Below are 17668 nucleotides of genomic sequence, written 5' to 3'. Positions count from 1 at the left end.
TGTTGTCTGAGAACTACCCAGGAACTACCCATTTATCGCCCCACTGCGAACGAGTTAGCCGTCCTTTATTTGAGATTAATCGTGCTCGTCGCTGAAAGTGGCATTTATGGCAGTGTTTGCTGTACTTTTGAGTGTCGGCGCAACAGTTTTTACATGGCTGTTCTTTTCTCTTTTCATTGCATTTCTCGCCTACTGTTTTTATATCAAACACATTCATATGAAATATGACCACATACCAGGGCCGCCGAGGAACAGGTAAGCCAAGGTCGCTGGAATATTAGCATAGATTAGCAGCGGAACAGTCGTACACTAACCACAACTCCTTGTTTTTGTCCCTTAAAGTTTCTTCTTGGGACATTCGCCGACGTTTGTGACGATTATGAAAAATGACGGAATTGTGCACAACAAATTTTTGGAGTGGTAAGCTAACGTGTATCTTCGCTAAATGGTTATTTCTTGGTGGATAATAGCAAACAAATTGAAATGTATCACGTTTCGCATTGTCTGTCTTCTGCCTGGTCTCGATATGTTGGCTTAAAATTCCCGTGACAAACTGCTCGCTGGCTTTTGTCGTCATAGTTTTATTATGTCTAATTTCTTTTGTCTTTTTCAAACTTACATCATTCTTGTCATTTACAGGGCCGAGACTTATGGGCCTGTTTACAGAATGAATATCCTGCATTACATTATCCTGGTTGTGACCTGTCCAGAGGCAACTAAGGTAAAAACGTTAGATATATAGCGAAATTCTTATTCTACATTTTAATACTTTGATTTAATTAAATCACACAAAGTCAACGCATACATTTTTCTGTTTTCAGGAAATCTTGATGTCCCCTAAGCATCCCAAGGATCGATTCCTCTACAAGCGACTGTTTAATCTCTTTGGCCAAAGGTAGATCAATGTCATTATTATTGTCTCTTGAATCTTTTTACATGTACACCAAATAAACAGTCAAGTTATGAAACTGGTTTTACTAAAACTGTTAAAAATAAATTTATTACACCCATTGACCTTGTCTACATTTTAGCAGGTTACAACCACAAACTTCCGCATATATATTCCTGACAAATCAGCACCAAGTAGTTCCTCACTTTGACATGAACAGCATAGCTTTCGAAACATCTCACAAATAATCTTAGTAGTGTGGTGTGCTTGTGTAAGTAGTTCACTTTACTTGGATACCGCAAAATGAAATCCAGTGCAACCAATTCACCTCAGAAGTCGCGAAATTAGTAAAATACTTGGATAGTAAATTTACAAACTGTTACTTTAATGTCTCAGAGGGTTGTTTTAGAGAACGCTAGTGAACATACAGAATCCTATAGCGCAAACATTAGGTCAGAGGTTATGACAAACTACCTGTTGCTGCAATTACAGCTGTAAGTCCTACGTCTCTACCAGCTTTGCACGTCAGATGCTAAAATTGTTAATCATACTTCTTGGAAAAAATAACAATTTTGGTCTCATCTGATCTGTCTTTGTTCTTCCACATCATTTAAAATCTTGTACAGTATATTGAAGTTTGTGGTTATTTACATTTCGAATGATATTCATGTCGCATTCCCAGGTTTATAGGCACCGGTCTGGTCACTGCAATCGATCACGAGACGTGGTACAAACAGCGGCGCATCATGGACCCCGCTTTTAACACCTTGTAAGTTAGTCTCCGAACTGATACTCAGAAGCCACTTGTCCAGTTCGTTTTGTACAACACATCTCTCCGGTTTCGATTTGTTCCACTGTCTGGTGACATGACGTCTGAGAGGCTCTGCTGGTGTCTTCTTTAGGGGACGTTTCTCAGTCTGAAAGCTTTTCTTTCAGGTATTTGAGAGGCCTAATGGGGACCTTCAATGAAAGAGCAGAGAAACTCATGGATAAGCTCTCAGATTTAGCTGACAGTAACACGCAGGCCAACATGCTGCAACTTGTTAACTGTGTCACGCTCGATGTCATCGCTAAGGTACCGTCTGTCTTAAATCTCCTCCCTCGACGTGAGACGTTCTGATTATAACTATACTGTTGTCGTTGTAAACATGCGTTGCTTTAATATATTCCAGGTTGCGTTTGGAGTTGATTTAGATCTCCTGTCCAACAACTCGCCATTCCCCAAAGCCATCGAGACTTGTCTGAAAGGGATGGTGTATCAAGTCAGAGACTCTTTATTCCAGGTAACGCTTTAGATTTGTTTTAAATGAAGTTTTTGCGAACAGCCCCGCCTTGGGTTTTCACATCAAGGTGAAACTAACTCTGCCGTTCCAGTTCAAGCCAAAGAACTGGCCGTTCATCAACGAGGTGAGGAGAGCCTGTCGCCTGCTGCGCACAACCGGAGCTCAGTGGATCCGCGACAGAAGGACGGCCATGCAAAACGGAGACGATGTCCCGAAGGACATCCTCACTCAGATCATTAAAACTGCTGCCACAGGTGGTGATCCAGTCTCGATAAAGGATGAGATATAGAATTATTTGGTTTTACAAATCGCGTGGATAAGAAAAGAATCCACACTGCTTTCCTTTTAATCCTTTTTCTTATTATTAGACTTTGGACTGCTCCTTTCTTTCGGTCACTGTCTTCCTCTATATCATCCTGTCCTCAGCATTATATTCTCTTGTTAGCGGCATTGTTTTTAGACAGTGCTTGTCTCTCATGCAACTATCCTTCTGTTTTAGCTCTCCTTTGACATTGCTTTGACCTCAGGTACTTAAACTCATCCGCCTTCAGTAACTCCTCCACCTCTTACAGTCTTTTTGTTTCTGCATTAAGCATCTATTTCAAAACGAATTTTGTTTCTCGCTGTTTCTAGCTCGACCGGATGAAAACGTCTTTTTCCTAAACAACAAATGCCAGAGTAGATTTATGGCTGACGTGTCTGTTGCTTTTGTTATTGCAGAGGAAAATATGTCTGAAGAGGATGAAGAGTTTATGTTGGACAATTTTGTAACATTTTTTATTGCAGGTAAGTGTTGGGTTTTTTTCCTGGTGCAAGAAATTTATTTTTATTCATTCCTATCCACTAGGGGGTGCTGTAGCATCATCTGCACACGTCCATCCCACAACCTTTTGCCTCTTTGATATTAATTTTGTTCTCTCTTCCATGTGTGCCACACATCTACATTTGACTTTATACGAACACACAACTTACAATGTAGAGTGTTTTACTTTGAAATTTGATGTTTAGGTCAAGAAACGACAGCCAATCAGCTAGCATTTTGCATCATGGAACTAGCAAGACATCCTGAAATACTGGATGAGTAAGGGCAAAAAAAAATACCCCATCAGTTCGCAATATTGGGTGAAGCAAGTTTTTTAAATAATGTCCATAATTTTCAGAGTGACCAAAGAAGTGGATGATGTCATCGGGATGAAACAGGAAATAAGCTACGATGACCTGGGGAAGCTAGTTTACCTCTCACAGGTACTTGAGAGAGTCTGGATGCTTGTCTACCACCAAACATCTGCTCATTGCGTTTAATTAAATAACATGCAATCTCGTGTAAGCGGTTTATTCAATGTGAAGAGTTCACATCTCATACTAAAGGTGCTGAAAGAGACACTAAGAATCTACCCGACGGCTCCGGGCACGTCTCGGGAAATTCATGGAGACATGATGATCGACGGTGTCCACCTGCCTGGAGGTTTTACCTGTCTGGTGAGTCTCTGATATGTCATATACATGATATATCATATGTATCCGATATTATTGATATTGTAGATATATTACACAAAATCTTACAGAGTATTTTTGGTCTCGTTTCTTGTGCAGATATCTTAGTACATTTACAGTAAGAGAAAACAAACGTACAACTCGTACTTCTAAGGAATTGATGACCTTAATCAAACTCACATTTCTTGCTGAAAAGCTACTTGTAAGTTAGTTTTGTCTTATTTCCAGTGTACTAAGATATTTGCACTGGAAAATAGACCGAAATGACTTGGTAAGATTTTGTGTTTTTACAGTGTTTCTGTTCCACTTACAACAAACAATTGACTTTCATGTAACATTTCAGCTGAGCTCCTATGTAATGGGGAGGATGGAAAAGTTCTTTAAAGAGCCTCTTAAATTTGATCCAGAGAGATTTCATCCAGATGCTCCCAAGTAAGTTAATAAAACAAAGAAAAACAAAAACCAGACATAACACGATGCCAGCTTTATATTTCTTTTAGAGAAAGAAGGACATGTTTTCTCTTTTTTGTTTTTACAAGACCCTATTACTGCTACTTTCCCTTTGCCCTCGGCCCACGGTCATGCCTGGGAAAGAACTTTGCTCAGGTGGGTCTGACAGAACACAAAAAAAAAACAATAACTTGGTAATTTACACTCTTTGAACATTTTCTCTTTCGTCACGCCACATCCACACACTTCAATGTTTTGATTTAGATTCGGATGACCGATTTTAACGCGGTGAAATGTGTCGTCCCAGCTCAAACAGACTTGGTTTGTTTTCAGATGGAGGCTAAAGTGGTGATGGCAAAGCTGCTCCAGAGGTTCGATTTCAGCCTCATCCCAGGACAGACCTTTGACCTCCAGGACACTGGCACCCTGAGGCCAAAGAGTGGAGTGATCTGCACCGTCAAACACAGGAAATATAAAAACTAAGCGATGCTAAACGTTTCTGCCACTAAAATTAAATTTTAAAAAAATAATCCTAACTGTTAGGTTTCTTCTCCTGCCTCAGACAGAACTGATTTTTTTTTTATCTTGCACTTTTATTGTTGTGATTAAGAGTGTTTTTATGTAAAGTTGAAAATAATTTGTCTTTATTTAATTAATATTTTCAACAATGCTACACCTTTTGTGCCTCTAACAGTAACATATAAATATCAAATGCTGTCAGCGCACATCAATAACACTAACTGTTGTGGTAACTGATGAAATGTACTCTTTGTTTTCTTCCATGTGGTTAATTTTTTTTATTTTTTTTTCCATGTTGTCTGCTGTGTTTTGATATTCCTGAAAGTGTACAGACGGGGGCGCTGTAATCGTGTTAGCAGAATTATGTAAGCGTTTATTTGATTTTATCATGGGAAGCCATACTGTTTCTAGAGCAACGGCACGGTCCAAAGTATACATGAGCAAATTTCGGTCATAAAAATACTGAAACGCAAGAAAGCGCAACAGCGAGCAACTTTCTAGCAAAAGGTAAGTTTAATTAAAAAGAAAACAAAATCGATACGTTTTTGGGGATGCAAATAAAAGGATTAACCGTGGGTTGTTTCAATCTTTGGTGATTGTTGTTGTTGTTTTAGCAAACTTTAAGTAAGAAGGGTGAAAGGAACAAAAATTGTGATTTCAGACTCGTGATTAAATTATTATTTTGACCAAGAAATTTGAAAAAAGCTCCTAAATCTAAAGTTTGTCGATATGGAAACGGAAGGGTTTGTCTGGAAAAGAGCAGTCCACAGTTTCTAAGTTATCTAGAAATTCTTAGTTTCTCTTTATTGTGAGAACTTCTGCAGAACCCCTTTTTAAATGATGGCGCAAATATGGATTCTTCATAAATCAAGAAAACTTTGCGAACAACCCTGAGCGTCCTCGAGATGAGACGTTAAAACATAACGTCTTCAGTCAGAGGCTTCTTTATAGTCCAGACTGCAACAGGAGGTCCCTCCTGCCCAAAGCTGGCAGCCTCTACAACAACTCATGGTCTTCTGTGACCAATAAGAACTTTTTTAAATTCAAATGAATAAAATGAACGTCTACTAGAAGGATTGTACTTGGGCAACTTAAGATTTGCTACGATTGTACTTGTTGATGATTATGAACTGAACTGTGGAACATCCTGGCGTTGTATCTTTTGATTAAATGGATGTCATTTATGATGCATTTTTGCAAAAGAAGGATCAAGTTTAATATGAGTGGGAAATTTAGGAGACAAGTGTGCTTTTAGAACAAGGCTATGGAAAATTCCCAATACATCTTCATCTAGTAAACAGAACAAAGAGGGGAAATTCCACTTCATATCTGATTGCTGAAGTGGTTTGCCCTCTACAGCACCACCTGCCTGACCTGAAATGCAACATGAACTTTGATTAGACTGTTTCTGTTTCAGAGTTCAGGGGGAGTGACCTGGATTGGATCATTTTTTACTGTCCGTGAACAAGCGCTCAGCTCAGTTTGGGAAAATGGCGGTTTTCCACCTACTTTTGGGTTTGCTTGGCAAAGCCCTCATCCTGCTGTGCTGTCTGCTCTTCGTCGCCTTTCTGGGTTACTGCCTGTACCTCAGGCACATTCACATGAAATATGACCACATACCGGGGCCGCCGAGGAACAGGTAAAGATAAGCGGAGTTGTGTTTGCTACCGGTCTCTGCAAAACATTTCTTCTGACTTTCTCTTTTTCCTTTTTCCGGACAGCTTCTTCCTTGGCCACTCGCCAACCCTTTTGAGGATTATGAATAAAGATGGACTAGTTCATGACAAGTTCCTGGAATGGTAAGCACAGGAAGTTCACACAGAGCTCTAGTACCACTGAGCTTTCCGGGAAATTTCTGCTTCACTAAAAGAAAATCTCTAATCAGTTTACAGTATAAAGGATTCCCGTTTCATGTGCGCTTTCTTCAAAAAAAAAAATTAACATGTCATTTTCAGGTCTGAGACTTACGGACATGTTTACCGGTTAAATTTTCTCCATTACGTCACTGTGTGCGTGACCTGTCCAGAAGCAACAAAGGTGAATATATGTGTGTGTGTGTGTGTGTGTTGCAAGAGAAACGGTGTGAGAGTTCAGGAACAAAGAAGGCGTGTCTCTGCAAGTGTGAAACCAGAAGTAGGTAAATCTGTATTTATCCTGTATGTCATTGGTTCTTGTTTCAGGAAATCCTGATGTCCCCAAAGTACCCCAAGGATAAATTTGTCTACAATAGGCTCTTCAATCTGTTTGGTCAAAGGTTGTTCTTACATTCATTGAACATTAAAAAAAACCCAATAAATTCTGTTTTGGTGCTGTTATCCATTTAGTTTGTGAACCAGAAGTTGAAAGCATTACATTGAAGCTAATCCTTTGGTTTTTACAGGCTTTTTGGCAATGGCCTGATAACAGCTCGGGATCATGACATGTGGTACAAACAGCGCCGGATCATGGACCCTGCCTTCAGCAGCTTGTGAGTCATTCAGTCTCTGTTTATTCTATGATCTTCGAATAATTCTTCTCAGGCATAAGAAAACAAAAGATTTTTTGGGGGATAAACCTAAATCAGTCTCACTCTTGTGCCCCCTTGCCACCACCATGTTTCACATTTCTCCAGATGTTTGCCCTATCCGACTTCTCATGGCTCTTTTTCAACAGAGGTTTTCTTTAAATGGGGGTACTCTGTAAATTCATTATATGTTATTTACTTTATATCACTTTATAATGTTATCCTATCATCAAAAACATATTTTTATTGTTGGTCTGATTCTTTCATGCATGCCTAAGAAATTCTTGAGTCTCCCGTGGCAACCATTCGGCGGTGACTAAACGATCGCTCCCACAAAGCTCCGCCCATTTCCACAAAGCTCCTCCTCGCAGCTGCGGTCTCCAGCTGAACTTCCGCCCAACAGAGCTTCTCCTCCAGACTAGCCAGAAGCAATTAGCAAACACCTGTTGGAACTGCGAGTCTGCTGAGCTCATCATACGAACTACTTTTCAGTCCAGAATGGTTGTAAATGGCATAATGAGAAGCATTGTTGTGCTGAAGGCGGCATGTTGGAAAGAACAGCAGCTTCTTAAAGAGACAGAGGTCAATTTTAAGTCACCTAGTCAGATTTATTTTAAGTCATATTTCATATATACAGCATTTTACAGCTATAACACGGGACTATGTACCTAGAAAATACATCATTCTGCCTCTAAGCTACTCTTTCATGAAGGACAGATTTGTAGAGGGCAGCAGTATAATGTGTCTCTTAAGCTTATCCAGATTCATCATTGGCCTCTTGGCTGCTTCTCTGATTAAAACGCCTGAAAGTTTATTTATTCTTTTCATTTCTTGCCGTTATCAACTGCTCTGTGTTTGTCTATCACATTTAACCCCAATAAATTCAACAATGTATTGGTGAGAAGTTGGGGGGGGGGGGGGGGGGGGGGGGGGGATGTAAGCAGCGTGAATCCTTTTGCAAGGTTTCTTCTGTGCCTGACGTTTCTGGGTTTGCATCTTTTCTTCCAGGTACTTGAGAGGCCTAATGGGGACCTTCAACGAGAGAGCGGAGAAACTGATGGATAAGCTCTCAGAGTTAGCTGATAGCAACAAAGAGGCCAACATGCTTCAACTTGTCAACTGCGTCACCCTCGATGTCATCGCTAAGGTAAAATTCGACAAAAATCCTGCCGTAAACTCTGACCATCTGGCTTAATGAGAAAAATGTGTTTCTTTCCCCGTCAAACCTCAGGTCGCTTTTGGGATGGAGCTAGACCTCCTGAAGAACACTTCACCTTTCCCCAAGGCCATTGAGATTTGCCTAAAAGGGATGGTGCACTACGTTAGAGACGTCATGTATGAGGTAGCAGTTCAGTTGTAGCCGAATTTATACGTGCGCGAGCAGAGGACGAGCTCTTCAACGATCGAGGGCGCTGTAACTGGAGTTTGCTCTTCCAGTACAACCCCAGGAACAGAACGTTTGTTAACGAAGTGAGGGATGCCTGTCGCCTGCTGCGTACGACCGGAGCTCAGCTGATCCAAAAGAGAAAGATCGCCATGCAAAACGGGGAGGATGTTCCGAAGGACATCCTCACGCAGATCATCAAGACTGCAGCCACAGGTGGGGATGAAAAGATGGATGATAAGATTAACTGTTGCTCTAACGCAACGTTCATCATTGGGTAATTTTACACAGCTTAGCATGTGGGCTACTTCCCACAGTACCCAAGATGTTGGTTGACTTGTCCATTTTCTCCCTATTCCAGAGGAAACCATGACAGAAGAAGATGAGGAGTTCATGTTGGACAATTTTGTGACATTTTTCATTGCTGGTGAGGAGTTTTGGTTCTTTGCCATGGTGGTTTCTTTACTCGTAAAACTGTTTGATTAAATATAAAATTAGATTTGATATAGTCTGATCCTGCTCTATGCTAACTTAGCAATTCATGTTTGGGTTATGGGTTAGAGTCAGCATACCGGGATAGGCTATGATCACCAAAAGTGGGTTAAAGTGGATAATTACGTTACATTAAAATCTGCAAAAGAGTAGGTTTGTGACTAATTGAGTTTTGGGTCATTGTGATGTGATGCTTTGACTCAGTTATGCTAAAATCTCCTCTTTCTAGGTCAAGAAACAACAGCCAATCAACTAGCGTTTTGCATCATGGAACTTGGAAGACATCCTGACATCCTCGAGAAGTAAGAACTCAAAATTTGCTCTGTCGCTGCTTCTGGTACAGTTAGTGAGCCATGATGCTTATGGTGTGATTATACTTTACAGAGCAAAGAAAGAAGTGGATGATGTCATTGGGATGAAACAGGAAATAAGCAATGATGACCTCGGGAAGCTAATCTATCTCTCACAGGTAACTTTTAGCTGCTACTTCTATCTCTTTATACACGTTTCTAACTAATTTCTGTCTTTATTGACGTGTTTGTTCCTGTAATTGTTGCTCAGGTGCTGAAAGAGACTCTGAGGATCTACCCGACTGCTCCAGGAACGTCCCGTGACATAGAGGAAGACATGACTATCGATGGCGTCCGCATACCTGCCGGAGTCAACTGCATGGTGAGTCCTTTGCTGTTGAATGTGCTTCATTGGAATAAAAATATGAATCAATGCAAAACTAAAGACACAATAAAATCACAACAGGCAATGATGGTGAATTTGTGGCTCCACTTAAACTTATGACTTTGCACATCGTGGCTTGAATTCATGGACCTACTGTCTGCTTTACAGTCCCTTTCAATGGCCTTCATACCACTTGAAATTCTTCACACTTTCTCACATAACAACCACAAGCTCCAATGTACTTATTTGGGATTTAAAGTAAAACGGTCTCTCTTTTGTTATTCTGGCACTCTCGTACTCAGTTTAGCTCCTATACCACTGGGAGAATGGAGAAGTTCTTCAAGGACCCTTTGACATTTGATCCAGACAGATTTCATCCAGATGCTCCAAAGTAAGTAAAACAACACCATCGCATCATGACAAGTTTCTTTTTTTTATTTCGGTGTGACTTTTGCACATCTTTGTTGTGCCAGGAAGAAGAAGTAAATATTCTCTCTTATCTTGTTTTACAAGGCCCTATTACTGCTACTATCCCTTTGCTCTGGGTCCACGGTCATGCCTGGGTTTGAACTTTGCTCAGGTGGGTCAGACAGAGTCAAGATATTGTGCTACCAAAAAATACAAATGGTATGTACTAAGTTGAAAAAGAACAAGAAAGTACTTATGTGTTTTCAGATGGAGGCCAAAGTGGTGATGGCAAAGCTGCTCCAGAGGTTCGATTTCAACCTCGTCGCAGGACAGACCTTTGACGTCAAGGACACTGGAACCCTGAGGCCAAAGAGTGGAGTGATCTGCACCGTCAAACACAGGAAATATAAAAACTGAGCGATGTTAATGGTTTACAATAGAAATCACAGCAGTCCACGGGGTAAAAGATGTTCATAACGAACCACAAATTTCTTTGCGTATTTAAATTTGTTTGCATGCATCAATCTTTCAGCTTGGGTATTTTTGCCGATTTAAATACCTAGAAAAGTTTATATCGGGTGGAATGTTTTGTGCGACATGGTTGTCAGTTCACTGTAATTTGACTTACTGACAACGCACACATGGGGGCGCTGTTAGCTCTTTAAAAAAAAACCTAACAGCGGAACATCATCTGTTAAACGCACACAAAACTGAAACTCCACTTTAGAACTGTTTAAATGAGGTCTACCTTTTCAACAAATTGCATAGTCTGTAGTTGTAAGGCAGTGATAACATGTGATTGTTTTGCTCAGTCCAGACTGAAACCACACACACTATCACTTTCTCATGTATGTAATGAATACGTTGTGGCTTGATGTTCACAAATGGATGAAACCAAATATTCAATCAATTTTTCACTCCTTTTCCTGAGGCAATGCAATTTTTGATTCAATTTCGTGGGTATAGTTAATGTGATTTTATGTATACTCAAATTTGTATCATGTGAAAGCCGGGTCACAAACAAATCCCCCACATTTATTTTGTAATTTTTTAACATGTAACTAATTTTACCGTTTCTTAAATTGCTTTAATTGAAACAAACAAACCCTGGATTTTTTTTTTTCTGGCATCTTCCCTCTGAACTGGATGTTAGACATACAAAGTCTCTCCTTTTGCCTATTTTTTCTTTTCTCTTTTCTGTGTATCAGTCTTTGGTAATATTTGACTTTATATGTTTTGCTTTTGCTTTCTTGAATTTACAATAAATAAATATCTAATTTTTGTTTTGGTGGAATTTTCAAGTAAGTTAGCTTAGCAAGCAGAAGCTAGTACATTTTCTGCACTTCATGCTTTAAAATAGACACCCTTATGTAAAATTTTTGTAGCTTGCTGTTAAGAAACAATTCATAAACAGTGAAAAATCTGAGCACTGTAAGTACAGGGCTTGCTCATGCTGCTGAAGTTGACGTTAATTCTAGATTCTAGATAAGGAAATATGTTTCCTTGTGTAATTAAATTCTTTCTGAATGCCAAAAATATAGAACTTAGGTGTAAATAATAAGATAAAATGAAGCATGCAAAAATAAAATAAAAGCAGGAGTGTAAACTGTGCAGAATATGAGTAGACTGTGTGCGTATTTGTGCATATAATGTGCTACATTAGCTGATGTGTGCAACATTCAGTACTGAAACAGTGATTGTACAGAAATTTGACAAAATAACAAAAAGGTAGCAATGACGAATATTTATGCTTTGAACCATTCTGGCAAGACATGAAGGTCAGACACATTGTAGGCAACAGAAGAAAAAAAAACCAAGACTTTAGACATAATGTTTTTGGATAGATAAGTCTGAAATTGAATTCACAGACAACAAAACAGAGGACATGTTTGGCATAAAAAAACTAATTTAACATTCCAGGAGAGGAACCTTATTCCAACTGTGAAGCATGGAGGTGGAAGTGTCATGGTTTGAGGATGTTTCGTTGAGAGTGGGACCTGGTAGTTCACCATCATTGAATTCAGCATGATTTCTTCTGGGCTGTATGGGCAAGAAACCGCACAAAACTGGTCAAATTTCCTCAAATTTATGTCAGTGACTCATGGATTGCTACAGGACGCATCTTACTGAAGTTATTTTAGCCAGAGGAAGTTTCTTAGCAGCCACTAACTTACCATTACCTAACATTTTCATGAGTTAGAATACTGAGGGAAATCTTGGTAATTTTTTTGGTGTGACATTTAGGTCCTAAATAAACAATGATTAGACATGAATCTGTAATCACTTATTATAAAAAGAAAAGAACATATTATTTAATGGAGCGTACTGATTTTTTCGACATGACTGAATGTTTCAGATTATCAAACACATTTGATAATCTAAAACTGCTTTTTAATTGTTTTAAAATGCAATTTTAAAATTATTTCAGATAGTGGAAATGCATTGAGAACATGGTTCATTATGATTAGGACTTGTACATTTAATATTTTTCAGTCTTTTATGAACAAAATTAATTTATTTATCTAAATATATTTGTACATTTATATGCAATTATAAATATAGTGTATAATTGTCTATATACTATATACAATTTATATAAATTATATATATTTATACAATTGTATATACTAGTGTATACAATTGTATATAAATGTATATACATTTGTATTTTGTATATACAATTGTATATACAAATGTATATACAATTGGCAGCAATTGTATATACTTTTATATACAATTGTATATTTATTGTAATTTAGGCTGCCATGGCTTTATTATCTATACCACAAAAACTGCACTGCCTCTGCACATAAAATACGTCTTTTCAATATTGCTCCATTTACATTTTAGAGTATTTTCAAATAATTAACCATTTTTTCCTGTTTTTTTTTTTTTTTTTTTTTTCGTGGTGGCCTGAACGCACCGTGCTGTTGCTTTAAGAGGGCCGAGCTTCCACAGCTCTGAGTCTGAAGCGCACTTTTCATCTACCTGCTGCCTTGCCTCTCTCCTCCGTCTTGATTGGCCCTCTGGAGCCAAATCCCCTTGAATGATTTCAAACCCGAAGACTTTGGACACAACAGGAGGAGGAGGAGGTGTTCGCTGGAAACTGGGCAGGGTGGAAGAGACGGAGCCCTCTCAGTCCACCGAACGCACCATCTCATGACAGAGGTTTTATCCGCGGAGAAGCGCTGTTGCTGACGGCTTACCGCGTCCAGACGCTGGGAAAGGTGGAAAGACACGGACTGAATTCGCTTTAACGCTCGCGGACCTCTCTGAAACCAACCCGCTTTTTTCTTCCTTCCTTCCTTCCTTCCTTCCTTTCTTTTTTTGGGGGGGGGTTATTATTTTTGTATAAGCACTTGAGTGGAGTGATGGTGTCTAAGCTGTGGGACGCGGTGTGCTGACTGGACTTGTCGCTTGAGACTAATAGGACCAGACCGGGAATTCCTCCGAATAAATATCTAAACACAAACAGTAATTACTGGAGAAATGTGAGTACCAACAGTTGTCTCCGAGCTCCACTGAGGCTTTTATTTACCAGATCAAAAGGGTTTGGAGGAAAGAGCATTCAGCTCAAGCACAGGTTGCCATAGCATCCCATTAATATTTCCACTCCTTTCAGAGCCTAACAGCATCTTCACATTTTGGACAATGTGCTCGTTTCTCAACACCATTCCTCAGCTCAGGTCGGGTCTAATCGGGTCCTCGCAGTAAATTCCGAGCCACAGGTTTCACAAACTGAGATTCAGACTACAGTCATGGCTAAAAATCCCTCCGATGGGGCCAAGGATGACCTGAGCCAGCTGACGGACGATGACCTGCTGCGGTGCAGCAAAGAGGAGCTGGTGAGGAAGCTAAGGAGGGTCGACAGCGAGAAAATGAACTTGATGATAGAGCACGGCAACATGATGAAAGACATCAACCGGCGGCTGCAGGTGCACCTGCACGAGATCCGCAGCCTGAAGGAGGTCAACCAGAAGCTGCAGGACGACAACCACGAGCTCCGGGAGCTCTGCTGCTTCCTGGACGACGACAGGCAGAAGGGCAAGAAGCTGTCCCGGGAGTGGCAGCGCTTCGGCCGCTACACTGCCAGCGCCATGTGGAAGGAGGTGGGCGCCTACATGATGAAGCTCAAGGAGCTGGAGGCCAACCAGGAGAGCGTGTTGAGGGAGAACTCGGAGCTCAAGGAGATCATCCTCATGCTGGACGAGGAGAGGAACGGGGCCGGCTCCAGGAGCTCCATAGACAGCCAGTCTAGCCTCAGCAACCTGAACGGTGGCGCGGGGACGGTGAGGGACGTCGGAGACGGGAGCAGCACGTCCAGTACGGGGAGCGCGGGAAGCCCGGATCACCACAATCACAACCACGTACACAAGCCCTCGGAAAACAGCAAGATGCCCACCATGAGGAGGTCGATGGATGATCTGTCAGCTCCACATCATCACAGGAGCATCCCCAACGGACTCAACGGTGAGTACATTCAAGGGGGAAACTTCCTAGTCAAGCACTCGTCAAAAAAATTCCAAATCATAGTTGCCATTTGGAGATGGTCAGAGGGCCCGGTGGTGCTGGATACAGCCTCTCCTCTCTGACTGCCCCAGGGCACCTCTGGCTACTATCCAGTAGCTTGCCATGTGAACATGCGCATGAATGAATGTAATCTGAAGTGCTGTGGGGCCCTCTGGACTTGATAAAGCACTATACAAGTAAAGGTCACTTACAATTACCTCTTACCATTGAGTATCTTGGTCTACCTTTATCGTCATGCTATCTTTGGGGTGATAAAGGTGGACACTGCATCCCTAAAAGACCTCCCCAGTCCTGAGCTAACCCATCCTCTGAGGTCTGCCCTGATTTAGGTCAGTGCACTCTTGGTTCTCAAGAAGCCTTAATAGCTTTGAGATGAGGCACTAGCGATCACCGCCGTCTCTGTGATTGGAGGAAGAGAGAGCACCTCTCTTCTTTGGGCCAGTTTGACATGCGTGGCACGGGCCCAGACATCAATGTCCTTGCAAAATCTAAATGCACGACCAGAAAGCCACCAATGCCCTGATGGGACATGAGGAGACTAAGCCCCGTTTGGCTCCTCAGTGATCTGTTTAGCGAAAGGAATAAACTGCTTCACTGGAGTAAAAAAAATTAAACAAAAATAACAACACAAGTCTCAGTGGGGCTTTATTTCTATTTACAAGGACAGGGCAGGGTCATGTAGGAGCAGGACTCGGATCAGGTCGCGAGGGCACATGTTATCCATCAGACATTCCTGGAGTTGTGTGCGTGATAAAGCCGTGCAGGTAACAGATACAAAAAAAGATGAAACCGTGCGCGAGGGAGAGCAGAGGAAGTCCTTAATCCAGATGTTGTCACGCGCAGCAGCTAGGGCAGTTTTTGACTCCTGTTATGTAACCTCACTGTTGTGCCTGCGGAGTCCTAGAGCCGCTCCGAGCTGCTGTTTCAACAGATGTGTGCGACATTGTTTGGCCCAAGGGATTTACCACAGAGTCATGTACGGTCCTTGCGTTTATCATGCGAAAACCAGGAACGCCTGTGGATTTTATTGGCATTTTAAGTGATATAATGTGCATCGGTATGAATTGGATGATAATTGATACGTGGCATCACAATTATATGTAGCCCACCCGAGTCAATATGTAGAACCACCATTGCAATTACCAATGCAAATCTTTTTTCAAATTTATGCCAATTGTTTTGCAAAATACTAGCAGGTCATACTCAGACTGAATTACCACATTTCACAATTAGACTTTAACTAGATCTTTCCGGCACATCAATATGCTTTTATTTACATGCTGTTATTTATTCTTTTATTTGAGATTGTTGCTCTGCTGGAGGGAGATTTGTGGGGTTTTTTGTCCTTTTGTCCCAGGATTGTCCTTCTTTCAGCTCCATCCATCTTCTAATCAACTCTGGCCAGATTCTCTGTCACTGCTAAGGAAAAAAATCCCCACATCATGATGCTTCTCCCACCATGTTTCACTATAGGATCACAAGTTCAGGGTAATGTGCAGTTTTAGTTTTTCACCGTACACATGTGTACTGTGCTTTGGCCACAAAACTAGATTTGTGTGTCATCCACCAAACTTCATGCAGGACTTCTTATGGCTTCTTTTTTTCTAATTTTAATATAATAACACACTGGGACATGATTTACCAGTTGGATGCCTTCTTGATTGGTTGCACTGGGTTTTTATTCAGGGTATCGGAGTAAATGGGACTGAATACAAATGCACTATAATATAAATGTAATCAGTAGTTTTTGAAAAAAATATTTAAATATGCATCTTGTTCCTTCTACTTTACATAATATGTTCTAAATCATTTGCATTTCACATAAAAATGTGAAATGCATTTTCATTTTAGATGAATATGTGAAATGCAAAAAAGTAAAAAGTTCAGCGTGTATGTATTAGGGGTGCACCGATTTATGAGCTTTTTTTATTTTATTTTGGGAGATCCGTGACCGGCCAATCTTATCCCCTTATCTACTGCAGCAAAGGTCTAAAAATCAACCACTGTCCTCTTCTGCTCTACTGTGAGAGAGGTTTGACTCACAGACCGGCCCACCAGGTCACATCTGCACGTTTGCAGTTAACAATAGTCACCCATTGTTGCCAACTCAGTTACTTCCTTGCTATGTTTTGTGACATTTAAGACAAGAAATTGGCACTGGCACAACATCGGAATCGGCAGATCAGGCTTTTAAAAGATCGGTAATCAGCGATCGACCAGAAAACTGCAATCGATGCACTCTTTGTATGTCTACTTTTGCAAGGCACTGCAGATATGTTCATTTGAACGTTTCTGTCAATTTGATGCTATCTGGTGTAGCACATGGCGCAGCCTCACAAATCTGTCATCCTTGTAAACAGATGAATTTCGAAAGGAACACAACTGACATCTCCTAAGATGCCATTTGATAACGGCAACAAAGCAATCCTCCCCTGATGCCGCCTCGCTGTTTGTTGCACGTTAGATCGCTGGGAGAGGAAGCACGCGGATCAAAACACAGCTTTCTTCTTCAGTGAATAATTCCCTTCAACACTCTCAGATACAAACCTAGTCATGACACAAGCTTCTCAAAGTGCCAGACTGGAGGGAAAACTGTCTTCTTTTTTCCCCCACTTCCACTGGGAAAGATTTACTCAGTTGGCTGGTTGAAATCTGAGAGGAGTGACCGTGTTGTGAGGTCGGATCTCCCCCCATGGTGTGAGGTCTGGAGTGGCTTTTATTTAATGCTGTCCAAATGCCACAGGCTCCCCTGGGCATTCAGGACACCAGCTCCAGGATTGCCACTCAAATGCTAAATGAACAGCATCTGTCTGCTTGTGAGATGTATATACAGTCAGGGAGGAGGAAGAGGATGTGGATAAAATAAGTGTTATTATAGGGTACTGCATCGTTTTTGCCAAACGGTACCTTTCTCTGCTGAATTTAGTCCTATCCTCATTGGAAAATTCCTATCTTTTTGAATGATAAAGTCTGAAGAGGAGCCTAAGCAAGGGGTTCTAAGTAGATTTTGGGTTTTGGGGGGGAGTGGCAGAATGGCAACA

At 40.9% G+C, this 17668-nt stretch overlaps 3 protein-coding genes across 6 annotated transcripts in view; all 3 read left to right on the top strand.

Moving 5' to 3' along the window:
- On the top strand, positions 1-5824 carry LOC116734218 (cholesterol 24-hydroxylase-like). The gene is made up of 15 exons (XM_032585469.1): positions 1-255; positions 343-420; positions 640-721; positions 822-895; positions 1572-1658; positions 1826-1964; positions 2062-2172; positions 2264-2426; positions 2893-2958; positions 3181-3253; positions 3333-3417; positions 3541-3651; positions 4010-4098; positions 4206-4272; positions 4450-5824. The coding sequence occupies exons 1-15, from the start codon at positions 107-109 to the stop codon at positions 4597-4599; spliced, it is 1524 nt and encodes a 507-aa protein (XP_032441360.1). The 5' UTR covers positions 1-106; the 3' UTR covers positions 4600-5824.
- LOC116734217 (cholesterol 24-hydroxylase-like) lies at positions 5035-11379 on the top strand. The gene is made up of 16 exons (XM_032585468.1): positions 5035-5142; positions 6053-6274; positions 6357-6434; positions 6591-6672; positions 6816-6889; positions 7016-7102; positions 8147-8285; positions 8370-8480; positions 8576-8738; positions 8884-8949; positions 9244-9316; positions 9399-9483; positions 9576-9686; positions 9992-10080; positions 10203-10269; positions 10365-11379. Exons 2-16 carry the CDS (start codon positions 6126-6128, stop codon positions 10512-10514), a joined length of 1524 nt encoding a protein of 507 aa, XP_032441359.1. The 5' UTR covers positions 5035-5142; positions 6053-6125; the 3' UTR covers positions 10515-11379.
- A 1666-nt stretch (positions 11380-13045) lies between these two features.
- ccdc85cb (coiled-coil domain containing 85C, b) overlaps positions 13046-17668 on the top strand; it is a 49648-nt gene continuing 45025 nt past the window's right edge. For 2 of the 4 annotated variants that reach the window (XM_032585251.1, XM_032585250.1), the window contains exon 1: positions 13046-14567. In XM_032585251.1, the coding sequence (XP_032441142.1) occupies positions 13856-14567 (712 nt within the window). In that variant the 5' untranslated portion in view covers positions 13046-13855. The remainder of the gene's footprint in view (positions 14568-17668) is intronic. The other 2 variants (XM_032585253.1, XM_032585252.1) reach the window with 1 other exon arrangement.

Source organism: Xiphophorus hellerii, chromosome 15 (assembly GCF_003331165.1).
Source record: "Xiphophorus hellerii strain 12219 chromosome 15, Xiphophorus_hellerii-4.1, whole genome shotgun sequence".
Classification (NCBI taxonomy): domain Eukaryota; kingdom Metazoa; phylum Chordata; class Actinopteri; order Cyprinodontiformes; family Poeciliidae; genus Xiphophorus; species Xiphophorus hellerii.
The sequence above is the reverse complement of the archived record's forward strand: the minus strand, read 5'-3'. Positions and strand labels throughout refer to the sequence as shown.

Excerpts from the sequence above, each read along its gene's own strand:
- LOC116734218 (XM_032585469.1), top strand. The coding sequence starts at position 107 with ATGGCAGTGTTTGCTGTACTTTTGAGTGTCGGCGCAACAGTTTTTACA. Across the intron at positions 1,965-2,061 it reads CGCTCGATGTCATCGCTAAG|GTTGCGTTTGGAGTTGATTT; the intron begins GTACCGTCTGTC and ends AATATATTCCAG. Across the intron at positions 3,418-3,540 it reads AGCTAGTTTACCTCTCACAG|GTGCTGAAAGAGACACTAAG; the intron begins GTACTTGAGAGA and ends CTCATACTAAAG.
- LOC116734217 (XM_032585468.1), top strand. The coding sequence starts at position 6,126 with ATGGCGGTTTTCCACCTACTTTTGGGTTTGCTTGGCAAAGCCCTCATC. Across the intron at positions 6,890-7,015 it reads TTCAATCTGTTTGGTCAAAG|GCTTTTTGGCAATGGCCTGA; the intron begins GTTGTTCTTACA and ends TGGTTTTTACAG. Across the intron at positions 8,286-8,369 it reads CCCTCGATGTCATCGCTAAG|GTCGCTTTTGGGATGGAGCT; the intron begins GTAAAATTCGAC and ends GTCAAACCTCAG.